Below are 23,772 nucleotides of genomic sequence, written 5' to 3'. Positions count from 1 at the left end.
TCTCGAACTCAGCAATCCTCCTGCCTCAGCCTCCCGAGTGCTGGGATTACAGCGTGTGCCACTATGCCTGGCTTTCTTTCTTTCTCTTTCAACTACTTAATTATTTATTAATTTGTCTACTGTGTGTCTCTCTTCATTAGAATAAAGGCTCTAATATAAAAAAGGACTTTGATTTGGTTCGCTAATGTAATTCCTAGCCCAGTACTTAGCTTTAATTTAATAATTTATGCCCCATATTGATAGGCCATGGAATTTGACAAGTGAATAGCAAAATTCATTTGGAAATTAGAATGAGCTAGATATCTCAGAAGATGGATTTTTTTCAGTGTTGTGAAACATGGCGAACTGAGAACCACTTCATTTTCATGAATTGTATTAAAATATAAAATTCTTTGGTATGTTTTAGAGGTTTAGGGGGAGAATCCTTAGTGACACATTATAAGCCAAACCTTGAGTAACTTAAAAGTGAGGCAAGAAGTTACAAGTTAATAAGTGTTTGGAGGACAGTTGAGTATCAGTATGGAAAAATATCAGAATATGTACGTTAGGTCACCAAAAGCACCAAGTTCCAGAAAGTTTAGAGTTAAAAACTAGAATAAAAATGTAGACTATTCTTTCCCTTTGTAGAAGAAAGCTTTCTTATTTATATTAAATAAATAGTTTTGATCAAAAGAATAGTGCCAGAATGTTAAAAATCAGTTTCCATAGGAAAGACAGTGAAATAAATATGCTAAATAAAGATTCAGAATGTGAAATCTGAAAACAGTTTATGAAGTGTATTAAACTGATACATAGTGTGGGGTCATTATCCACGCTTTTGGAAAGGGGTTTAGGTCTGAATTGCTTGCACATGGAAGAAAATAGAAATGAAATGAATAAGCGAAAAAGTACGCAGCCTTGTTAGCAATGTAAGAAATGCCAAATAAAATAACTTTGAAGTATCATTAAACGGACAAAACTAATTATCATTTGTAGGTAGAGCAGTCAGTTCAGGAAGGAAACAGCACATTCCAAGGAATATGGGTGGGGACAAAGGCATTGAGAAGGGATAGGAGTGCACCCAGGAATTGGGGACAAGGCAGAGTGTTACCTCTAGAGACTGGATGAAGCAAAGGACAGGCCAGTGCTCCTAGGGCCTGGGGAGTTTGGACACACGGAGGGAGGGCTGGGGAGGGGCTGGAGCCAGCAACCGTGAACCCTCCGCGGGGAGAGGAGAAGGGGATGGGACAGAAATGCTGGGACTTTCTCCTTTCCCTTTTCTCTTTGATCTCCTGCCAGTGCCTCACATTAGCTGACCCCAATCAGAGCTTGAAAGCAAGAGCTGGCTGGAGGGGATGTAGGGACATCCTTTGTATCCATAGAGACCTTATTGACAGCCTTGGAAATTTATTATTTTGAGGATCCACTCAGAAAGCAATTTCAAATTGTGTACATACCCTCATCTGGTGATTCTTCCTTTGGGGAAATAGACCAGCAGAATCTGAAAGTAAAATCAGTAATTGTACACAATTCCTTATAATAGCTAGATAAATAAATAGATAAATGAATAAATCCACTCCAAAGACTAGCAACAAGAAAATCACTTGGAAAATGATTTGTAATTTTGCTAATGTGTACCTTACTTAACTCATTCCAAAAATAGATTAAAGCATGTTGGTGCATTAAAATGATGGAATTAATATATAGCCTTTTAAAATAAGTATTTAGGTAATGACAGTACATGGAAATGTTTTATAGGGAATAATATATCATTAATATCTGCAAACAGATTGAAACTTTAGAATATATGTATTACACATAAAAACACGTAACCATGTAATGTGATTTAATTTTATTTGAGCCACTTCTAATCTTTGTTCTAAAGAGGCAATAAAAATAAAGGACAGGATAAAGAAATATTATGCTATTTACTATGCTCTCTTTCTTTCCTGAAAAGTTTTTTAAAGATTTTAATAAGAACAGTGGCTTCCCATAAGCTTTTCTGTCTAGTCCTTTTCTTTTTGATTAAAAAAATTATAATTTAATGCATAATAGAGTTAAAAAAAAAAAAGAACAGTGGCTTCCTACATTTTCTGGCTCTCCATGGCATCACAGTATAGGATACAAGGTGAAAATGTAATCTTTCAGACATGGCAGAAAAATGTCATGAGAAGAGGAATAGGTTCTGTACAGTTTGTAAACACAGACTTTTATTACCCAGGATTTTGTGCTAAGCCTTTATCTAGAAATAGATTACTTTTATTAATCTATTGACTGGAATGGAAATTTCTGGTGGAGCTCTGGCTGTTGTCCAGTTACCTGTAATGCAGTGTGATCCTGTAATGACTCCTGAGAGCCCTACACAAAGAGGGAAGGGTGGAGGGGATGAGGGGAGGACTGGGGAATGGGGAAAAATAAGACCCTGAAAAGTCACGTGTAGGTGGTACACGATCCCGGTGATGGATGTAATTGTGTTGTGTACCTAATAGGTAGCAATAAATTTAATAAAGATAAAAAACCCCGAATAAAGGAGATGGTTGTGTGGGCTGGTCATACCAGAAGTGGTCAGCTACCTATTTAAGACAGTTTTAGCCTTCATATCAGAAAAGTTCAGTATGAAAGCCAGTGCTAGAAACATACTAAAAGAACTAAATCTTAATTCATGTCTATCACAGAAAGATCAATTTTATATTAGTTCTGGGATCACATTGAATTTTCATCTTAGGTTAGAGTGGTCCATAACTATAATCTATCTACTCCATAGTTAGCATAAAACAAAAACAACAGTCTTTAGTCTTTCTTTCATTGTTAAAATTAATTGACTCATTCACTTCATGAACATGTACAGTCATTCCCTCTTACCTACAGTTTTACTTTCTACAGTTTCAATTATCTGAGGCTGTCAGAAGTTAACAAAAACATTCAATGGAAAATTTCAGAAATAAGCACTTAACAGGTTTTAAATTGAATGACATTCTGAAAATTGTGATGAAATCTCGAACTATCCTGAGTCATCACAGGGCTCTGGGATGAATCATCTCTCTTTTCAACCTATCTACACTGTATATGCAACCTGCTTGTTAGTCACTTGGAAACCTTCTCTGTTATCTATCTCCTGCATCACTGTGATCATGTTCCTGTAGCCCTTTCTTTCCTTAATCACGGCCCAAGCATGCAAGAACAGTGATGCTGGCCATTAGGATATGCCAAAGTGAAGCTGTGAAATGCTTCCTTTAAGTGAAAAGGTAAAAGTACAGTAAGATCCTCAGGGAGAGGATACATTCACGTAACGTTCATTGTAGTATATTGTTGTAACCATTCCATCTTATTGTTGGTGATCTCTTCAGGTGCCTCATTTATGGGTTAAAGTTTATCATAGGTGTGCATGCATGTACTGTGTGAGCTTTGGTGCTCTCCATGGTTTCAAGCATCTCCTGGGGGTTTCAGAACATGTCTTCTTATAAGTAAAGGGGAGAAGCTGTGTGGAAAATCTTGGATGTGCTGAGCACACTTAGCTCTTGCCACAGTGACACTATTTAACTTAATTTGTTTCTTTTAATTATATCATTCCCTGCTCTAACCCTATGATATTAATTATATGGAAAAGCTTTTGGTTTTAGCAACAGCATCAGGTAGGTAGATGAGGTGGGTAGATGAGGAAAGAATAAACTGTCCAAGTGGGAAGCAGCTTAGACACAAACATGACTTCTTTCTTCTTCCTCCATTTTACAAACATTGGCTTTAGTACATCTATTTACAAGCCAGCAACACTGGAACTCATGGTTTGAGAAGGAGTTTTTCTTTTTCTTATGAATTTGTGTAAAATTTTTTTAAAAGCAATATCAGATTAAATTGCATTTACTTATTCTCTTGATTAAGCACCCTATGGGAAAGTCAAAATTTACGTAAAAATCTGGATTGCCTAAGAACATCTGGAACCCATGGCCACCATATTTACCCACCATGCTTTGTGAACATTTAAACTTTCTCTGTCTCAGTGTTTCAGTCTCTTCGCACAACCTCTGCTCTCCTGCTCCCCTTTCTTTCTATCCTCTGTAACTCCGTGTTTCCTGTGTGGTTTTCAGTCACATGTCTTAGCTTTTCCAACTTGTCTGCACTGACACACTTTGAAATGTGTAGTTTTGTAAACTGGCCCACTTGTGCCTCACTTATTCAGATGTAAAGATCAGTGTGTAAAGCAGAGCTGTCCTTTTCTGGCCCATCCCCAGCTCCAGTATCATGCTGTCTCAGTTCGCCAACACTGCACAACATGTGTACAGATGTCCACTTTCATGTTCCCTCCTTAGTCTTTGCGGGTGGGGGGAAACGGAGTTGTAGGAAAAGGGTTTGAATTTATCATCTCCCACTTTTCAATTTTCTTTTCCGGATAGTTTCTGTCTTTTGCATGTCCCATTTGGGCCAGTTCTTTTAAAGGAAAATGCTTGTACACCTAATCTACTCTTGATTACATTCACCGCATCCTTTTACTTGTAATGACTGTTTCGTCTTTGACTTCCTCACGTTAAGTGGGAAAGTGTTTTTCAGAAATGCCATGCTTAGTGGCAGAGGGGAAGGTTGTTGTGCAAAAGAAGGGAGAGACAAAGAAAGAACAGGGACATGAGGATGAAAGTCTGTGAAGGGATTCTGGGCCCTGGCTGAAATGACAGTTAAACCTGGAGGAGAAGCTATCACAGAAAGGCACAATTCAGTGGATTTGGGGAAGCCACATCTCTATTCAGAGTGACTTTGAAAAGCATAAAAATTGTCATGAAGAACTATTGCAGGGTGATTTTTAGAAGGTTCTAGAACTGAGTTATATGCAAAGATGTGGAGAAAAGTATTGAATTGTTTCTCTCCAGGTTTGCAACACAACCACTGACAGGAAACACGCGGACATCTTCTTGGAGAAGTGTGTCACGGAGTCCATCATGAACATCGTAAGCGGCTTCTTCAATTCTCCCTTTTCAGACAACAGTACCAGCCTTCAGGTAATTTGACCACCTACTGTAGAGAAACATTTTATCACAACTCACCCTCTTTGAGTCAGTAATAATCCTATGATGTTAGCTATACTGAATCTTCAATCTGGTCCAGAGGTAATTTCCAACATTTCTGATGATCATTGTTCTCTCATATTTTTTATTCTTATGCCCCTTTCTGAGTTTACCAAACTTTATTTTAAATAAAGAGACTTCTTCTGATTGAATTATTTTTCCTCCCTTAGGCAGTGTAAGACCTTTCATATCTGTTTGTTGACCATTTGCCAATTGTGGAAACAATGGTATAATTCTTGAAATGGGTAGGCGTTGTGAATCAATAGTTCTACTTTAGCAGCTTATTCTACAACAATTAGCAGAGGTTTACCTAGTAATATTTTCATCCAGTTATTTATTATACTTAAAAATTGATGTCAATTTTAAGCGCCCACAATGGGGGAACAACTAAATTAATTATAGTATATATGTGGGGTGGCTTATTATATAGCGATTAAAAGTCATATTTTAACAGAAGCATTATTATGAAGTAATAGCCACAGAGTTACATTATTGTATCATCCAAATATGTGTAAAGAATACATATGCATGTATAGGCAGAGAAACTGAGGAGGTACATACAACCAGCCAACTGCATGCACTAGTTTTTCATCTGTGGATTCAACCAAGCTCAGATCAGACATACTGGAAAAAAAAAGTCTTATCTGTACTGAACATGTATATAGATTTTATATTCTTGTAACTATTCCATAAACAATACAGTGTAACAATGATTTACATAGCGTTTACAATCCACGAGGTTATTATGAGTAACATTAAGGTACATTACAGGGAAACATGTGCGCAAGTTCTTTCTAAATGATACACAATTTTATATGAGGAATTTGAGCATCTGTGGGTTTTGCCATCTTTTGGGAGGACTGGACCAAGTACCGCACAAATATGAGGGATGATAATATCTTTCACTGTTAATACTGATTATCTCCACATTGAATGATGATTGATTATTTTTCTTTCTGTGGTTCCCAGATTACCTTTTTCTAGGAAAACACTTTAAACCAACAGGTAGGCGAGTAGGAAATTTGTTCTTGTGGTTCCAAATGTCTGCTCTACTCACCCATCATATAAAACCAAACTGAGCAACCCAGTCGAGAAACACCTGCTGTGTTTGTACTTGGGGATAAACAAGGCTTTATAGAAAGTATTTAAATTCATATCATTTGCTTCAAGAAGTGGTGTATTTTCTGATTAAGAATATAGTTAAAATGAAAGTGATCGATTTTCTATGGGGCAGATCATGAAGTGGGTACATAAGAATGATTGCTGAGTGACACGTTTATTATGTAGCCCTGACACTTGGAAGACTGCCTTGTATGTTATTTTGATGAACCTGTCTGATAATTGATCCCACTTCAGCGGCACTGTTTGCCTACTTTATGTTTTCAGACACATCAGCCAGTTTTTATTCAGCTGCTACAATCTGCCTTCAGAATTTACAACTGCACCTGGCCAAATCCAGCACAGAAAGCTTCGGTGGAATCCTGTATCAGAACACTGGCTGAAGTGGGTAAGTCCATGGTGTCCAAGTGATGCATCTCTTGAAGAAATTAGGCTTTTGGTTAATAGCAGGAAAAACAGCTTTCTGCTCTACAACTCAGTAAGAAAATATGTATGGTTCTGAAATTTGAAAAACAGTGATCAGCAGATGATTCTGAGCATTGTAGACTTTTCAGGAAGGGGATTATATTCATATTTCTAAATTTAAATGTAATATTACATATGGCACTTAAATATACTTGCAGTTCAGTTAGATTTTATAAGAACCATTTAAATTCATTGTAATCTCACATTTCATCATGGAGTTGTGTGATTTATTAACTGCCTGACTTAGTAATACATTCCTATGGCAGCAGGACTTTCAGAGGGAATTTTGGTGTTTCAGTTTTGTTTGAAGTCCATCAGTATACCATATACTGAAGACTTCAGAAATTGTAAGTGAATGAGAAGAAGGGGATTTACAAAGTCTCCTAGATTCCTCTGTGTGTGTTTGTGTGTGTGTGTGTGTGTGTGTGTGTGTGTGTGTATGTGTGTGTGTGTAGGTTAATAGTAGAGGGGAGGAAGAAAAAGACATACATACTTGGCTCCAATGGAGAAAAAAAGAACACCTGATTATTCTCTGGTGGTTCTGCAGGCATGGGGAAGTTTATGCCATGTTTCATTATCTCACTTAACCCTTACATAGGTTCTTTGGCTATTTACATTTTACAGTTGAGAAAACAGAGAATTATCTGGGTTGTGTAACTTGGCCAGGGTAGTTGTATGTGCTCAGTAAATATGTGACAAATGAATAAAGTTTTAACTAATTAGTGACCATTTGAAATTTTTAATCTTTCCCTCTCCCTATCTGCAATCTGACCTACGTGATTTTATATTAACAAAATTTAATGACGGTACCATTCTTGATTTGAATGAGATTTAAAAGCAGTTTCTAATCCAGGAAATTCAAATGAAAATTACTAAAACTAATATAGTAATTAGTTCACCAAGGTAATTAATTACCAATATTATACTTAATGGATTTTTCTAGATACTATTAAAAATGGGAACAAGTTGGCATTCACAGTAATAGTAGGCATATTAAATACTTAAGGAACTTAGTAAATAGTAGAAAAGAATGAAATTAAAATGCCTTATAGAGGAACATTAAAGATTTTTATAAATGGAGAGATATATAATATCTGGGTTGGAAAACTGTGTTATAAAGAAGCCAGTTGTCTTCAAATAAACTAATCACTGTAGTGCTTCCACGGCTGGAGCTTTTCTTCTCACACCCAGTCCACTTGGGCCTGGACACACGGCAACGCTGCTGCCCTCTTGCCTTGGCCTGCGACACCTCCTGTGGACGCAGAAGCCTCCCCTGCCTTTGGCTCCAACAGACAGGCCGGTCCTTCCGTCCTTTCTGGCTCCCACGCTCTGGACCACGCAGCTCCTTTCCCATCCTTCCCAGTCTGATGCTTACTTTTCTATGCTCCTCCTAGAGGGTTTAATTAACACTGAGTGGCTAGGAAGAGAAGGGGAGAGCGATAGGCAAAGGAAGAGGCCAAAACACATATTATATGACAGATAAAAGAGGACAAGAGAGCCTAATGTTTACTTTAAAAACATACACATTGCAAAATGTCTGAAGATGTAGAGATAAAATATAAACACTGGTTATCTCCGAGTAGTAGAATGATAGGTAAGCCTGGTTTTCCTGCTCACACTTTTGCATAATTTCTGAGTTTTTAATAACAATGCTACTTTTCAAGTTATAATAAAATATCAATAAAAGTGTTTCCATTTGTTAGGACTTATATTTTAGGCATTAAAAGATAACATCCAAAGAAATGTAATGGTGTTAATTTTTCCAAAGGGCTTAGCTTCCGAAGTATATGTTTAAGTTTTATATGTTAAGGCCATTTTGCCTCCTTCGCTTCAACTTCTTTCTTTTCCCCTTCTTTTCGTCTTCCTCCCATTTCTGTCCGTGTTTAGCAAGTACAATGAGGAAAAATACCAGTTGGCCTTACAAAGAAAATAGAGACCACGCTGTTCATAGCACTTAAAACTTGAGAGACAAAAGCCTTCCAGCCACAAGTGAGATCTCCATTCAATTCTGACATCAGTGGTGCGCACCGTTGAGTCACATCTGTTCTTGCGTGGCAGGATGGTAGAGCTATGAGGTTTTAAGATAATTACTGAAACTATATGCATCTAAATATATCTTTTATTGCTAAGTTATAAGATTTCACTTTCTATAATTTTTTAAATTGGCCAAGACTTTCCAATTTTAACAGAAAATCTTAGTTCCTTTTTGTATGGTATAAACATACGTGTGATAAGAGTTCTAAAAAATAGTTATACCAAAATCTGTGATCAAGCTAGGGTTGGAGGAGCGATGGTGTGTTGTAAAATCTCAGTTCTGTCTTTTTGAGGAGAGCTGCCGTTTGCTCCATTGCTAAATTCTGGAGATTCTGTCCCCTCCTCCCCACATTTCTTCATCCTCTTCTGTTCCCTCCATGGGCTCTGTTGAATCCCGTCTTAGTTTCTTCCTACACCATTGCAGAAAATTAATGTTTTTTCTTCTTACCTTGCCTAGACAAATCTGCTACCAGAATCATCTTCCTCAAGGGAAACTCGGTTGGTTTTTAAACAGTCGTACCAAATCCCTGGTGGTCAGTGGCATCCTTTGGCTGTCACCCTCAGGACAGATTCCTCATTGTGACATTCAAGGACTCCACACCTATAGACTCCCTTTCTGTTCTTATCCCTCACTGTTCCACAGACATCTCATGTGACAGCAAGGTGAACTACTCTGCCCCATGCATCATATGCACTGCAACTTCTCTTCTCTAGTTTCTGTCATTGCCATGACTTCCATGACTCAAAATTTTTTGTTACAGTTCCTCCACGAGAGCCATTCTTGTGTGGCATGACAGCGTACACCTATAATGCTAGTGCTCAGGAGGCTGAGACAGGAAGATTATGAGTTCGAGGCTAGCCTGGGCTACATAGTCAAACACTTGTCTTAGAAAATGCAGGGCAAAAAACATTCTTGATCCCCCTATCCATAAATAAACTCTTCCCACTTTGGCCACTTACACTTTTTATATGTTTTTTTTTTGTTTTATCTGAGCTTATATCGTAAATGCAAATCTTTTCTCCCTTAGTAGAAATTCAATGGACAATAACCACAAAGTAAGTATCAAGAAGACTTTCATAGAAAGCTATTATCTAGGATGAAGGTGAAGAGTAAAGTCTGCTCTGTGATAATCAGATTCTGTATTTTTAGTTGTTGGGAGATACTCTTCGCAGAAAAATATAGGGTCCAAATGAATTAAATTCAGAAGTAAACATGGTAGTAAAGACTACTAAAAATGAGTCATGTATGATTGGAAACATCTGAGATATTTAAACAAAGAAGAAAACTCTGAGTAGGAACTTAATAATTTTCCACAAAAACATTTGAAGTTGACAGTGGGCTTCTTTTAAATAGGGTCCAATAGATAGAGCCATAAGCAGAATATGGGATCTGCAAGAGGTCCTACTTTACTTTAAAAAATAACTATTTCACAATCAATATCCCTATTCTTCCCCTAAGAGCAACAATAGATTCTATTGGTCCCACTTCCAAAATATGTTTTATTTTTCCTGTGCGTCACCCCTGTTCAGATCCTTCATTATCAGATGTGCATTGAAGAGGAATCTCCTTATTAAATTCCCACTTCTACATTGTCCCACTGCGATCCATTCCCTGGGCAGCAGTTAGAGAGGTCTTAACAGGTAAATCAGATTAGTTTGCTTGCCTACTTAAAACTCACCACTACACTTGAAATTTGTACTCCCATGATGGCTTACCAAGCCCCTCATCTGTCTTCCATCCAATCCTTCCTTTCCCCCTCTTGCCGGTCCTTCCCCCATCCCCATCCGCTCTTCCTACACTGTCCATCCTTCAGGTCCTTAGAACCATGACTCTTTGGGTCGCTAGCATCAAGAGGCAAAATTACAAGAAAGTTAAACATCTAATTGGCTCTTTTGTGTGTGATTCTAGAAGTGGGTAGCACATCATTCTGTAACAGAGGATGAGAGTTCTGTTGAGCTGAGAAAATGGTGGGCTTTGTAGAAAGAAAAGGGCTGAAGAAAGGCTGGTGGTGGGAGCAAGCCAGGACAGAGACTTTTGTGATAAATGTACAACATAGTGTTCACTGAGATTTGGGAAATACGAAGGTAATGTGAATATTTAAATGTGCTCGGTCAGGTACTATTCCTCAGTTTACTTGTTCATATAAAATACAATAGCACATGATAGAAGTGCTTTGAGAAAAAATATCCAAGTATTACTTCCATATTATTTTATTTACAGAAGAATTTTGTTCCATGCATCTCATAATCCTAAACTGATTTGGGGGATGAATGTTGGATACTTTATTGGCAATGAAACCTATTTTCCAAGTGGAAATTCTGTTAAATACCTTTTCGAATGGCTTGAAGAATGAACATCAATCTTCAAGCCAGTCTTTCCCCCCAAATTAGAACATGTACAAAAATTAACCATTTGAGAAAGCCTCTATTAAAAATGTATTTTAATGGAGAGTGCTATAGTTATTTTAAAAAGAGTTTGATATGACACACTCCTGTGGTTATGGTTTTTAAAAACTCTGTTTTTTTTTACATTAAATCTAAATAAGTTATAAGACAATGTAAAACTTTTCACTTACTAATTTAATTGATTTGTAATGGTTTTTCATTATCTGAAAGGCATTGAGGGAGATGAGCTCTCAACCTGAATTTCCTGTCTTCAGTGAACTTCCATAGAATTGAACTATTGGAATTTTCTTTTTTAAAAAATTTTTTTAATTGAGTTTATTTGTACATTTTAGGTATACGGTACAGTTACATTCATTATTGGGATCTTGTACCTTTACATGACAGGTCTTGGTTCTCATTTTTTCCCCTTGTCCTTGCCCTCCCTTCATCCCCCCCTCCCCTCCCCTCTTCCAAACACTTTATTTCCATTTTTTCATTTTGTCATATTTTTTTCTTTTCCCTTATTGGAATTTTCTTAACTGCGATTGTCACTTTTTTTGTGCTTTTGTTATTTTTTTTCTGGTGGGATTTTTTAATTTCTAATTTTAATTAAGAATCATTCGTATTTATAATTATTATAATTATAATTATTTGTATTAATAATTCTTAATTTTAATTTTTCACAAATAATTTCTTAATTATTTGTGTCACTTTTTATATATTAAGGATATGAGCTTTTTGCCTATAAGTAACAATTGCTTCTTAATTTGTCATTTGAATTTTTATTTTATTTTCGGCATGCTGAACTTTAAAATTTTTCTTTTAGGTTGTTAGTTTAAAGTTTCTCTCATCTTGTCTATAGCCTTGATCAGTCTGAGAATTTTTTAAAATCCTCGTAGAGGATTTTCATGGTTTTGTTTTTTCTGTTTTGTGTTTAAAATGTTGAGCTATCTGGAATATATTTTTCTTATAGGGTATATGGTATGGAATCAATTTTATTTTCTCCAGATAACTAATCAGGCGTTCTGAGACTATGTCTTGAATAATTTAAAAAAAATGTATCTTTAAATTTGAGGTTTAACAGAGCACCCATTCTGTATAGTTGGAGTGCCAAACAGGAAATCTGCATTTAATATCTTTAGTATTCTTCCTGTTTAGAAACAGTGCTCTGTACAGATTGGTTCTGGGCACTTGATACCACTTTCTGCCCACACCTGTGCACCTCTCTTGCCTCCCACTGTTCTACTTCTGATGAAGCTGTACAGAGGCACCTGACATCCAACCAAGTTTTCTAATTAGTTCCTGCATTTTCTGTTGCCTTTCCCCCCTACCTGTCAGTTTATCTATCTCAGTGGTTTTTTTTTTCCTCATGGCACATATCGCTGCATTACGTGTGTTCCCAGAGATTTCACTCTGGCAGATACCATCAGTAGTTCCATCGAATTAAAACATTTCACATGGTGTGCAGTATTTAATGCACAATACGTACAAATAGATTTTAATTATATCTTAAAATCACCCTGAAGTCTTGTCATATCCAAAGAATTTTCTGGATTTATACACCTAATCAGAAGGTTAGCCTAATAAGAGCAATTCTTGTGAGTAGAGATAGCTCATTTTAGAGAACTAGGTATCTCTCCGTAGAGCTTTACCAAAGGTAAGCGCCTTGATTGCAGCCATCCTCTCTCACGTTCATTTGTAAGGACTCCTTGTGCTCGCTCTGCTCTCTGACAGGGTGTCTCTAACGAGGCAGTATGGCAGGTGGACTCTAACTCAGAAGTGAAATACGAATAATTCTTAAAAAAACAGTTCAAACTTTCGCAGGACCCCTCTTCTTAAAGCACACATTTGGAGTTAATGCTACTGACCTGAAGAATGGCAGGCTGTAGTGAATTCACTAGCTCTTTCTTACTGTTAATCCCAGAATATGTCCTGTTCATGTTTCTACATAGTATATACCCTAGAATTGTTCTTAGTTTAATCAAAGTCATGCCAATTTGGATAAGGTTTTTTGGTTGTGTTTGAAAAATATTGGTTTAGTTATTAATGCTCTTGTGAGATAATTTTTTTTCAAAAGTACAATTTTCTTCTGTGCATAATTTATTGGTTTGAAGTTTTAAACGATATAGAGAAAGTTAAATTGCCTTTGTCAATTTTGATTTTAGGTAAATATTAAACTATTTTGGAAGTGCAGAGAATCTATTTCAGACCACCTTTAGAGGTTCATATTTTTACAGTTTTGGGGGAAAAAACCTAATTATTACCTACACAGCTGACTCCTTTAAATCAAATATTATTTTCCTCAATTACACAGTAAATTTTCTTTATTGCCTAGAAATTTTGATTTGGTTATTGGCCTGAGTTTATGTTGAGGCACACGAGAGAATACTATATTTTATCTGGCAAATTTATATTGTACAATTTATGCTAATCAAGGAAACTAGATAATGCCAATTAAAGTTGTTCATTTTGAGGGAGCCAACAACCTTTCAACAAAATTTGGGATGAGTCTCTTTAGCGTGGCTTATCCATAGAGAAATATGTAGTGGCTGTGATTTATAGGGGAATTTTGAGGTGGGTGAGATTTTCTTGAATTTATTAATAGAAAGGCCACATCATTGACAGAAGCATGGCCATTGAACCAAATTTCCACTGGCATAGATAATAACCCTTGTTGAGCGCTTATTTCTATCATATTCACTGCAGCCGTACTTATTTCATGGTCAGTTCCACCAATGTTCCACCTGATTCCTTTATAAAGGGGAGGTATCCCAATACCATCCTCTATTGGCTTAAATTTTAGTAAAATACGATTGCAATAGGTTCTGAACAACACTAAGGTTTTTAATTTTTGTTGCGTATAAAATAGCAGAGGTGGTTATTTGGCTGCTGTTAGAGCGTTGTTGTTGTTGTTTTGCTTTGTTTTTTCTGCAGCTGGGGATGGACCCAAGGTCCTTGAGCATGGTAGGCAAGTGCTGTGCCAGCTGGCTCTTCTGTCTGATTTTTACAAATGTTCAGAGCAGGCACAGATTATGGATGAATCAGCCAGAAGAGGAAGAAAATCTTGCCAGGGTTTAATCATGATGTAGGATTAAGTACTTACAAAACTATCCGCTGCTTGGGGGTGTGGTGCCTGTCTGTTCTTCAGATGGGACAGAAATGGAGATGGGTGACTGTGTGGAAGGGTATGAGTAGAGAAACTGCTTTGGAATAAACAAAGTATCGGGAATATTAGGAAGCCATTGAGTAGGGAAATCCAGGCAGTGGTGCAGCAAATGGTTTAGGTTGTCTTAGAACTGTTAGTACTCTTGAAATTTTAGTTTGAGTTCTTATTTTATTTGTATTTGCTTTTTGTTTTTGTGTTGTTAGTGATGAAAGGGATTTAAGTATCTTTCAGCTTTGGCGAATTTTCATTAGTGTTGTCCCTTTTAAAAAGCAAGACAGAGAGATTGTCTATTTCTACCCAGTTTTGTTATATTCTTTACTTCCCTGTTTTCATTCATTTAAACTTTGCTTGCTGGTGACTATCCTTGTGACTTTAAACTTGATCTTTATATTGACTTTCTTGGTTGAACAGCTCTAAATAATGTCATATTATTCACACTGTGAAAAATAAGCAAATTAGCATACTCCCTTCATTTTTACCAAACTAATGGCTTTGCATTGTTATTATTTGTGGCATCATATTCTATTTATGAAAATATAATCAAATGTCTTACAGACTGATAAACACTACAAGTCGATTACTGCAACACACAAATTATGTTGTATAATCATTTTTCATTGTATAACTGTTTGAGATAAAAAATTTAGTGCTATGATATTTAAACATTTTCTTTTGGAAAAGAATTTCTTATTATTATCAAATAAATCTTATTTCACTTGATCCCAGATTTGTTTTCTTCCTCACGTTCATTCCCGATTGATATAGTTTCTTAAATTCAAGTTGGCATTTTCTTGGATTCCTTTCTCATTTTGGTATTAATTTTTTGAAGGCATTCAGAGAATAATTTCTGAGTCTACATTTTCTGGGATGTTTTTTATTGGAGATAGGTGGATATATAGTAAGATTTTTGAGACATTTTGTCCACTCACTGTGTTCTAGTAGTGAGCGGTGATGATAAGATGTCTGATTATCTCTGGGAATTCTCTTTGCTCTCTGGAAGTTCTTGAGATTTTCTCTTTACTCTTGATATTTTTTGTCATTTTCCATGGCTGGCCATAACAAATTACCACATGTAGTGGCTTATAGCTGAAATGTAGTTCCATGAGTTCTAGAGATTAGACGTCTGAAATCAAGGTTTTGAAAGCACTGTGTTCTCTGAAGGCTCCAGGTACAAAAGTGTTCTGTACTTTTCACTTAGCTTCTATGCGTTCTGGCAGTGGCTGGTATTTCATGGCTTGCAGCTGCATAAACCCATTCCATGCCTCCATCTTTACGTGATAGTTTTCCTCCTGTGTGCATCTCTGTGCTTCTTCTCTTCTTAAAAAGACACGTATCAAATTGGATTAGGGTCCAGCCTAATTCAGTATGACTTTAGTTCAACTTATGTGTGTGTATAGTAGAAGACAGGTTGAGAATACCAGCAAGTGCTAAAATAATGGAGGCTTTGCTCAGGAGTTAGCCTTCAATGTATTTTCTTTCTCTGTTGGAACTTTCTTTTCTGTCTTCCCTCTTTTTACAAAACCCTTATCTGATGATCTTTGGAGTTACTTCAAGCTCTCTTCTGCTTTACTGTCAAGTCCTAACCCTTTTCTTTGGCGTTCTCTCCAGGCAGGTACTCCAATTTCTGGAGGGAACATACCTATGTTTCTCTTACTATATCCTCTAGGTAAAACTGCAGCCACCAACCGCTGTGTTTATGCCAGTCTGAGGGAGGGAGGAGGATTCACCTTCCCTGCTCTTGAGGTGGGATTCTCTAATGGGTGGCCCCAGGTGACTTCTCCATGCCCCATAACACACCCCATATTAGTTGGCTGTGCCCGAGAAGACCTGCTCTGACTCAAATCCCTTGTGGGCAGTTTCTTCTCTTCCTGCTCTAATGGACTGGTCCCATCCTCATCCTGTCTTGCACGCACAGATGCCTAGGCATTCCTGCCTTTCTTGTGGCAGGCATTCTCATGTTGTTGGGACATAAGTCTGTTAAAATAAGAACTTCAGTGAATCTTGGTTGAAGAAGACATGAACTATGTGTCATCCTCCAGTGCAGATTGTTTTACACTCTACATCTTTTTACTTCTCTCAGCTGCTATGTCATATGAAATTTTATGCATACACACACTCACACTGATTAAGTCAGTGAATAAACTGGCAGGATTTCACTGTGTTTGTCTGCTTTCTTATTTACTTTGGAATCTGGGAAACTAAAAATTTGCATGGTTGTTTTACAGTGTTTTTCCATATCGATGCTGTATGAAGTGCATTTCCACGTTAGTCACTCAGAAATCAAATGACTTCTTGAATGTTTAATGAACCCAATTCAGTAATTGGTCTAAAAAATTGAAATAGTTTCATTTTAAAAGCTGTTGTAGTTATATAAAACAATTTAATGGCAGAGTTTAAAGATTTAATATTTTTTCTTTTTGTTCTATGTTTCTAAGAGTGTTTGGATAATGTATAAGAAGGTTTAGTCAAATTAAGAGGGAAATGTTTTAAATGTTTCTTTTTCAGCAAAAAACCGTGGGATAGCAATTCCAGTGGATCTGGACGGTCAAGTCAATACCCTTTTCATGAAGAGCCATTCAAATATGGTACAGAGAGCAGCCATGGGCTGGAGACTTTCAGCTCGCTCTGGACCACGCTTTAAGGAAGCTCTCGGAGGGCCTGCTTGGGATTATAGGAATATTATCGAAAAGTTACAGGTACAATGACAATATGCAATGGCCTTAATGTTCTCTAAATTCCTGTTTTAAAAATATGTGTTTCATGAAGACATTATGGTTAAAAATATCAAATTCTCTTTGGGGACAGATTTTACTACTCCCTGTCACCACTATCTTATAAAAATGCCTGTCTTCCAGTAAAGCTTGCTTTGAGTTATTGTTAATGACTGTATATTACTTAATGTGTTCTGATATTACATGTGGGGTCCATACATGGAAATAGTGAGTCTAGTTCAGTTGCTTTGCATTAATTCAGGCAAAAGATGATGATGATAGCTTGGCTAAGAGGAAGGTAACGCTGGTAATTAATTTTGGACATGGATGCATTTTGGACATTCTTAGTTTAGGGCCCACAGGACTTGGTGGATGTATGGATGAATTGTAGGGTAATGGGAAGAGGAATCCAGGATGACTCTGGGTTTGATAGAATTGTCATTTGCTGACATAGGGAAGAGGTTGGGAGTTTCTTTGAGAATTTAGTCTGAGGTGCCTACTTAGATACCCAATGCCAATTTTGTAGTTGGATATGTGAGTCTGAACAGGTATAGGTCAGTGTGGAAATATTAATGTGGGGTGTTCTAGTATACATGTGATATTAGAATCCTAGAATTGGATGGGATTTCTCAGAAGAAATTGTAGATGTAGAAGAGAAAAGGACTTGGAGATACCAGAAATTGGTATAGGAATGGTCAAATATGGATTGAAAATAAAGCATGGTGTCACAGAATTCAAGAGCAGACGTTATGTGAGAGAGTAGGAACTGGTATGTAAAATACACAGCAGTGATTCAGTAAGATGAGGACGAAAAGTAACCACTGACTGTGGCAACAGTGAGGATCCCAGCTCCCTGATGCCCAATGATAATGATTACTAACATTTAAGACAAGTGAATCGCTCTTCTAGTCACTCACCTTTAATCCTCACAGCAAGGCCTGTGATTGCTTCTGTCATTATCCCAAGTTTCCACATGGGGAAATAAAGACTTATATTACATTGCTGGCCCAGGATCAAGGTCGGAGGTAAAGACAGAGTTTACATCATAGCAGCTATAGCACCATTTGTTCAGTAAATAAAGTAAAGAGAAAATATTTAAGAAGGTACACTTCAGTGACGTTTCTCTGAACATACATGGTCACATTTGATAAGCATACTCTCTTCCCATCTTGACATAATATCTAGTTTTCTCCTTTATGTTATTTCTTTCTTGGTAGTCTCTTTTAACTGTTACTAGGAATTTCTCAGAAGGTTTATTTAGAAGAGTTGAAGGCGAAAGGATCACCTTTGTAAAAGACAAAGATGGGGCTGAAGTTAAGTGAACTCTTGAAATCTGTCCACAAGAACTCAAAAAGGTGGTAACTCCTACTGAGCTTCTGTAGCTGAGAATAATAAGAAGTTTTCTGCTTAGCAAAATCTTCCATAGCCGTTGGTGAATACATTGTTGCTTAATGTGAAAAGATTTATTTTTGTCTCCTAACAGTTTGAAAATGAAAAGGGGATGCTTTAACTTTTAATGACTGCTCAAGAAAGTATCATTGTTTATAGTTAATTTTAGAAATACATCAGACTTTACTTGATGTCTCATTGGTTGGGACTGTATCATGCAATCATGCTGAGACCAATTGCTAGAGGAGGAAAATTAGATGCCCATCCTTGGCTTAAACTAATCAAGTTGATTGAGCTGAGGAAGCTCACCTCCCTGAGAATGTTGCTGTCAGATTCAACGGCAACACTACCACCAGAGAATGGGGCAGAAAGGCTGTTGGGTAGGTGACTAAGAGTCTGTCAATAAGTACAATTTGGAACACCAGTAAATAGCATTGAACCCTGTAGAGTATTAACATCCTTCAAATAATGTATTGATAAATTGTTCCTTTGGAAGAAATCATTAGATCTGGATGACCAAAGGCATGAAAAAAAATTTAAGCTGTTCCCCAGTATGCCTCCAATTTTTTTTCATTTTCCTGTCTTTTCATTACAATTCTAGAGACTGCAAAGTCTGGACAGTGGCTTTATTGAAGTTTCCTCTTAATCTTTAAAAATCTTATGATTACCTACCCTTCCTTTATCTATACTGTATTTGGGAGAAAAAAGAAAAAAAGCAAAGACAGACCAAAGACCCAGGCAGTATTTATACACAGAACCAGACTCTGTGAAGTGCACATATATGGTGTCTGGAAAATGTGGTCCACCTTCTCTAGAATTCCTAGAGCTCATTCCTGATCAGTATTTCTTAGATTTGCTATATCTGCCAACAGTGAAACCTGGTTGGGGCCTCTGCATGGCTTCCCCGGTGCTTTGTGTTTTAGGATGTGGTGGCCTCCTTGGAGCAGCAGTTCAGCCCGATGGTGCAGGCTGAGTTCTCTGTGTTGGTTGATGTACTGTACAGCCCAGAGCTGCTCTTCCCTGAGGGAAGTGACGCGAGAATCAGATGCGGTGCTTTCATGTCCAAGTAAGTGGCTATGTCTGAGATTCTGCTCCTGCCTCCAAACGAGATGGCCCATAACGCTTCTGCTTTTTGCTCTTCTAAACTTTAACACAAAACTGAAGAGTATACAGAAGACCTAAAATTCATGGCAAAGGATACCCCTCAAATAAGTCGACTCGTTTGAAATTTTGTTTTACTGAAGATCGATTTTAGTATATGTCCTGCCAAAGCAAGAACTTGACTGGAGATCACATTGTACTGTTTTACTTCCTCTTTCTGTCTGCTGGACCCGACCACAGGAATATGCAACACCTTGTCGAGAGTCAGAGGGCCTAAAAGGAAGTCGTGGTTATGACTGTGGCTCTCATAACCTTCACCATGTGCGACTCCTTTAGTATGAGGTAGATGGCATTTTAAAGTGTCACCACCCGGGTATTAGCCAGTCTCTAGTCTTCAGGGGTCTGTGAGCTGCCCCTCTTCCTCTTCCGTGTGTCCTGTGTCGTCACTGGCCAGGCTGGCTGTGGCACTTCTGTATTGCTTTTTAGACCCCCACCCTCTCACACGTCCACCTCATCTGTTGCCTTCTCGCTCCTCTGCCCCATGTGCCTCATTGTCGTTGGTGGTACCTTCCTCACACCCAGAAAAGAAAAAGGATGTTTTTTAATAATACAAAACTTATCAGCAGAGGTGTAATTTTAAAAGGTTTGAAAACATGCTTCTGGTTTACTTCATATTCTCAAAGTGTGATTTTGTTTTCTTATAGCACATGATGTTTGCTTGTAGCTTGAAATCACTGTCCTTGTTAAAGTTTAATGTTTTGCTTTAAGGTTGATCAATCATACAAAGAAACTCATGGAGAAAGAAGAAAAACTGTGCATCAAAATTCTTCAGACACTACGAGAAATGCTAGAGAAGAAAGACAGCTTTGTGGAAGAGGTACTTTAACATTTTTTAGTATCTAAAAATGATACAAGATTTCTAGAATACCGCCACGTATTGATTATAATTATATGATTACTTCAGAGTGGCTTAAACATTTGGTTAATTTGTTTTATAAATTTTGTCTTGGATATGTTTGCAGTTTTCTTCTTTTTGCTCAATAGACCATATGACCTTTTAAAAAAAATGACTGAGCTTCTTACTTAGATTTTGTGTAAAGTTCTGCTTCTTATGGAGAATGTCTGTTTTGGCATCTGTTGATTTTTTCAAAATTATAATTATATGTGCTATTTTTATAATATTATGCCAAGCATTATGAAATAATGCAATTTTTCATAAATGAAATAGTCAGTTTCTATTCTTAACTATATTAAGTTCTTATCAGATGCCTTTCAGGGAAATATCAACTTATAGATAACAATTGTCAGTCTGTTATTAAAAATGACAGCTCAGGTACTCATTAAGAGGTAGCTAGCAGCATTGTAATACCCCAGGTGATATACTGCAGTATAAAATATAGATCTAGAAGTTTTTAAAAATTTGAGTTGGTATCTCATATTTTTATATTAGATATCAAATGAAATTAGTACTATGTTTTTTAAGAACTTTTTGGTTTGCTTCTACAAATACTAATCATCTGATAGTTGAAAACTGTAAGGACCATATTTATTAATTTACAAACATGCTAATTCCAAAATTAGTATAGTGATTTTAAAATGCATTTGTATAGCAGAGGAAAACAATGAAATCTTGGTTATTTTAGGAGGTGCATTGATTCAGAATATTCCATTTGAATCATATATGGATTCAGTAATCAAAATGCCCTCTATTTTCTTTGGTTTTCTTCGTCATTTAAACTGTATTTGGGAAATAAATTAAAGTTTTGAAATAGAGATGATTGATGCAATTTTAGCAAATATTTGTCTGACACAGGATTCAAAAAATGCTTATAAATTTTAGTAATATGTTAGACTTTTATAAAATGGTAAACAGAGTTCCTCGTTTTTTTTTTTTGTTGTTGTTGTCTTTCTCTGATTCTTAAAATATTACTTAAAGTTTTGACAGAAGTACTAGATCCTAAAGTAGAAAAAACACATCAGTATGCCTTCTGGGAGGGGGAGGTTACAACAATGATTTGTGTTTAACTAGAGATACAAGGCAAATCTTCTAATTTGATCTTTATTGCTCTTTATTGAATTACTGTAAAGGAAAATAGGAAAGAAATCAAGTAAGATTTTACTTCGGCTAGTCAAGAGTTTATCTTCCAAACTCTGACATCATGTATTTTCTCCTTTCCATTCCCACTGCTGTCATTAGTTCAGGCTTTCATTTCTGTCTAGAAAATCCCAGTGGTCCAGTCCTCTGAGATCTCCCGGAGGGCAGTGGGACCACTGTTTTCACACTTCGAAGTCATATCATGGGACATGAGTGTGTCCCAGGACATAGCTGTCGGGGACCATTAAGATGAGATTGGGGAACATTCACTCATTACCCAAAGCATATATTGTGGCCAACTATTAAATACTAGTTATCGTGATAGGAAATACTGGAAATACAAAATGAATGGCACAGCTTGCCAGCAGTCACCAGCAGGTACAAATCACAGGCTAGTGGATTTCTGTAATCATCAAGGTCATGACAGCCGTTTAGAAACCTGCAGGGTCTCCTCACCGCCAGGATGTTCCAGGTCCTCACGTGTCCTCTCTGTTTCTTTCTCCCACCTTTCTTATCCACCGAATCTGTGGAACTCTCCAGGCATACATCTACCATCGTGGATTAGAACTATCAAAACAGGCCTCAGTGTGCCTCATGTTAGTTTTGGTGGAAGAGCTGATGGGAAGTACTTATGAGCTGTTCCAGCGAGTGGTGATTACTTTCTCAATAGAATAATCCAGATACATCCATCTGTATCTAGATGTTTGGTCCAAGCTCTTATTTTGATAGCTGAGGTAGGTGTCACGGAGGTCCAGAGAGGTTACGAGACTTACGTGAGGTCACATACTGAGGGGCAGAACTAGGGCTTAAATTGGACCCCCTGCCTCTCTATCTAAACTTTGTATTTCTTAGATTGCAGGCAACTTTTACAAATTTTGTATACTGATATTAAGAAAGGTCAGTGCACTTTTGTCTGGTAGATATATGGCTCTTTATAAGATGATTTTTTTGTAGTACTGGGCTTCAGTACTGAGCTACATCCTCACCTCCCAGCCCCCGCACACACTTTTTGTATTTTTTCGCCTTGGTCTTGCTAAGTTGCTGTTTGTTTGTTTGTTTGTTTGTTTTGATCCAGGAGAAAATACTTAGTAAAGTTTGGTATGCTGCTTGTATAAGCTATCCTGCAGTTTTAAGTACTAGTTTTAAAGAATACTAGCTGGCATTTATTAAGAGCTTGCCAGATATTGGGCACTCTTCCCAATCCTTTTTATGTGTTATTTTATTTAATCATCAACCCTGTGTCATAGGTAGTATTATCTCCCTTTTATGGAGGAAGAAACTGAAATGCAGTGAGTTTTAGATCACATATCTATAAGGAGAGCTGGGATTCCAACTTCAGTATCTCATCACTCTTAACTAAGCATGCTAGATCCAAGCATAGGATTATGTTGGAGGATTCTTGATCCCAACTCTTCTACTTTGTCTGATATACAACTAAGTAAAATGAGACATTAATTTTATTCTTGAAAATAACTTGCCTACGTGCATACTGGAAGGCATAGTCTGTTCAATGAGATGCTATGGAAAAGCGTGGTGATTTTAGTTTGTGTATATTGGGAACAATAAGATAAATCGTATTGGAGACATTTAAGATTTATTTTACAGACCTTCAGATCAGGACCAGAGACCGCCACTCATTTCCATGCCCTCCTTATAATCACTGTTTGAGTTGTTAGGAACCAGAATGTTAGATATAAAAGTTCTAAGCAGAACTTTGTAAGATGATGATTATAGACAGCCCCTTGTGGAAATGTGGTACTGAACAAACAGTATAACATCTAAATGAGAGCTGTTACCTTTACAAATGCCCAGGTATGGTGGGTGATGTTTACACCTTGGAGGATGATAGCAGAGAGTGGCTTCATTTCAGCGTTGGTATGTGGAGCGGTATAGGATAAAGATCTTTAATAAATGATGTCTTGAGTTATTTTTAAGATGTCCTCAGTTTTTTTTTTAACTCTAAACTTTGCTGTCACCTGAGTTAATAATGTATTCTTTTCCTTGGCAAGAAAAAAAATCATTGTAACTAATGTTTTATTTCTGATTCTGAGCTGCAACGAAAAAGAATGTCAGCTTCCTATCAAGAAACTTAACTCCTACATCAAATATGCATGCCTGTCAGTCCCAGCAGTAATCATATTGTTGCAAATTTATAAACTGTATCAAGCTGCTCTTACTGTAAGAATTTGTGCAGAATCGTTTACCTTCTATGCATATACTCATTTCACATTCTATCAGGCAAACAAATTTAGGTAAAAATGCTCCAAACAGTGC

General features: G+C 37.0%; 1 protein-coding gene across 4 annotated transcripts in view; it reads left to right on the top strand.

Moving 5' to 3' along the window:
- Itpr2 (inositol 1,4,5-trisphosphate receptor type 2) overlaps positions 1-23,772 on the top strand; it is a 416,582-nt gene that overhangs the window by 208,650 nt on the left and 184,160 nt on the right. For all 4 annotated transcript variants that reach the window (XR_004518150.1, XR_004518151.1, XM_010615034.2 and 1 more), the window contains 5 exons: positions 4,839-4,967; positions 6,420-6,540; positions 16,708-16,898; positions 19,226-19,368; positions 20,172-20,280. Coding sequence is in view for 2 of the 4 variants with exons in the window: in XM_010615034.2 (XP_010613336.1) it covers positions 4,839-4,967; positions 6,420-6,540; positions 16,708-16,898; positions 19,226-19,368; positions 20,172-20,280 (693 nt within the window). In the remaining 2 variants the exon portion in view is untranslated. The remainder of the gene's footprint in view (positions 1-4,838; positions 4,968-6,419; positions 6,541-16,707; positions 16,899-19,225; positions 19,369-20,171; positions 20,281-23,772) is intronic.

This window comes from Fukomys damarensis, unplaced genomic scaffold (genome assembly GCF_012274545.1).
Source record: "Fukomys damarensis isolate Sample0158 unplaced genomic scaffold, DMR_v1.0_HiC HiC_scaffold_19, whole genome shotgun sequence".
Taxonomy (NCBI): domain Eukaryota; kingdom Metazoa; phylum Chordata; class Mammalia; order Rodentia; family Bathyergidae; genus Fukomys; species Fukomys damarensis.
This window is presented reverse-complemented; position numbering and strand designations above follow the sequence as displayed.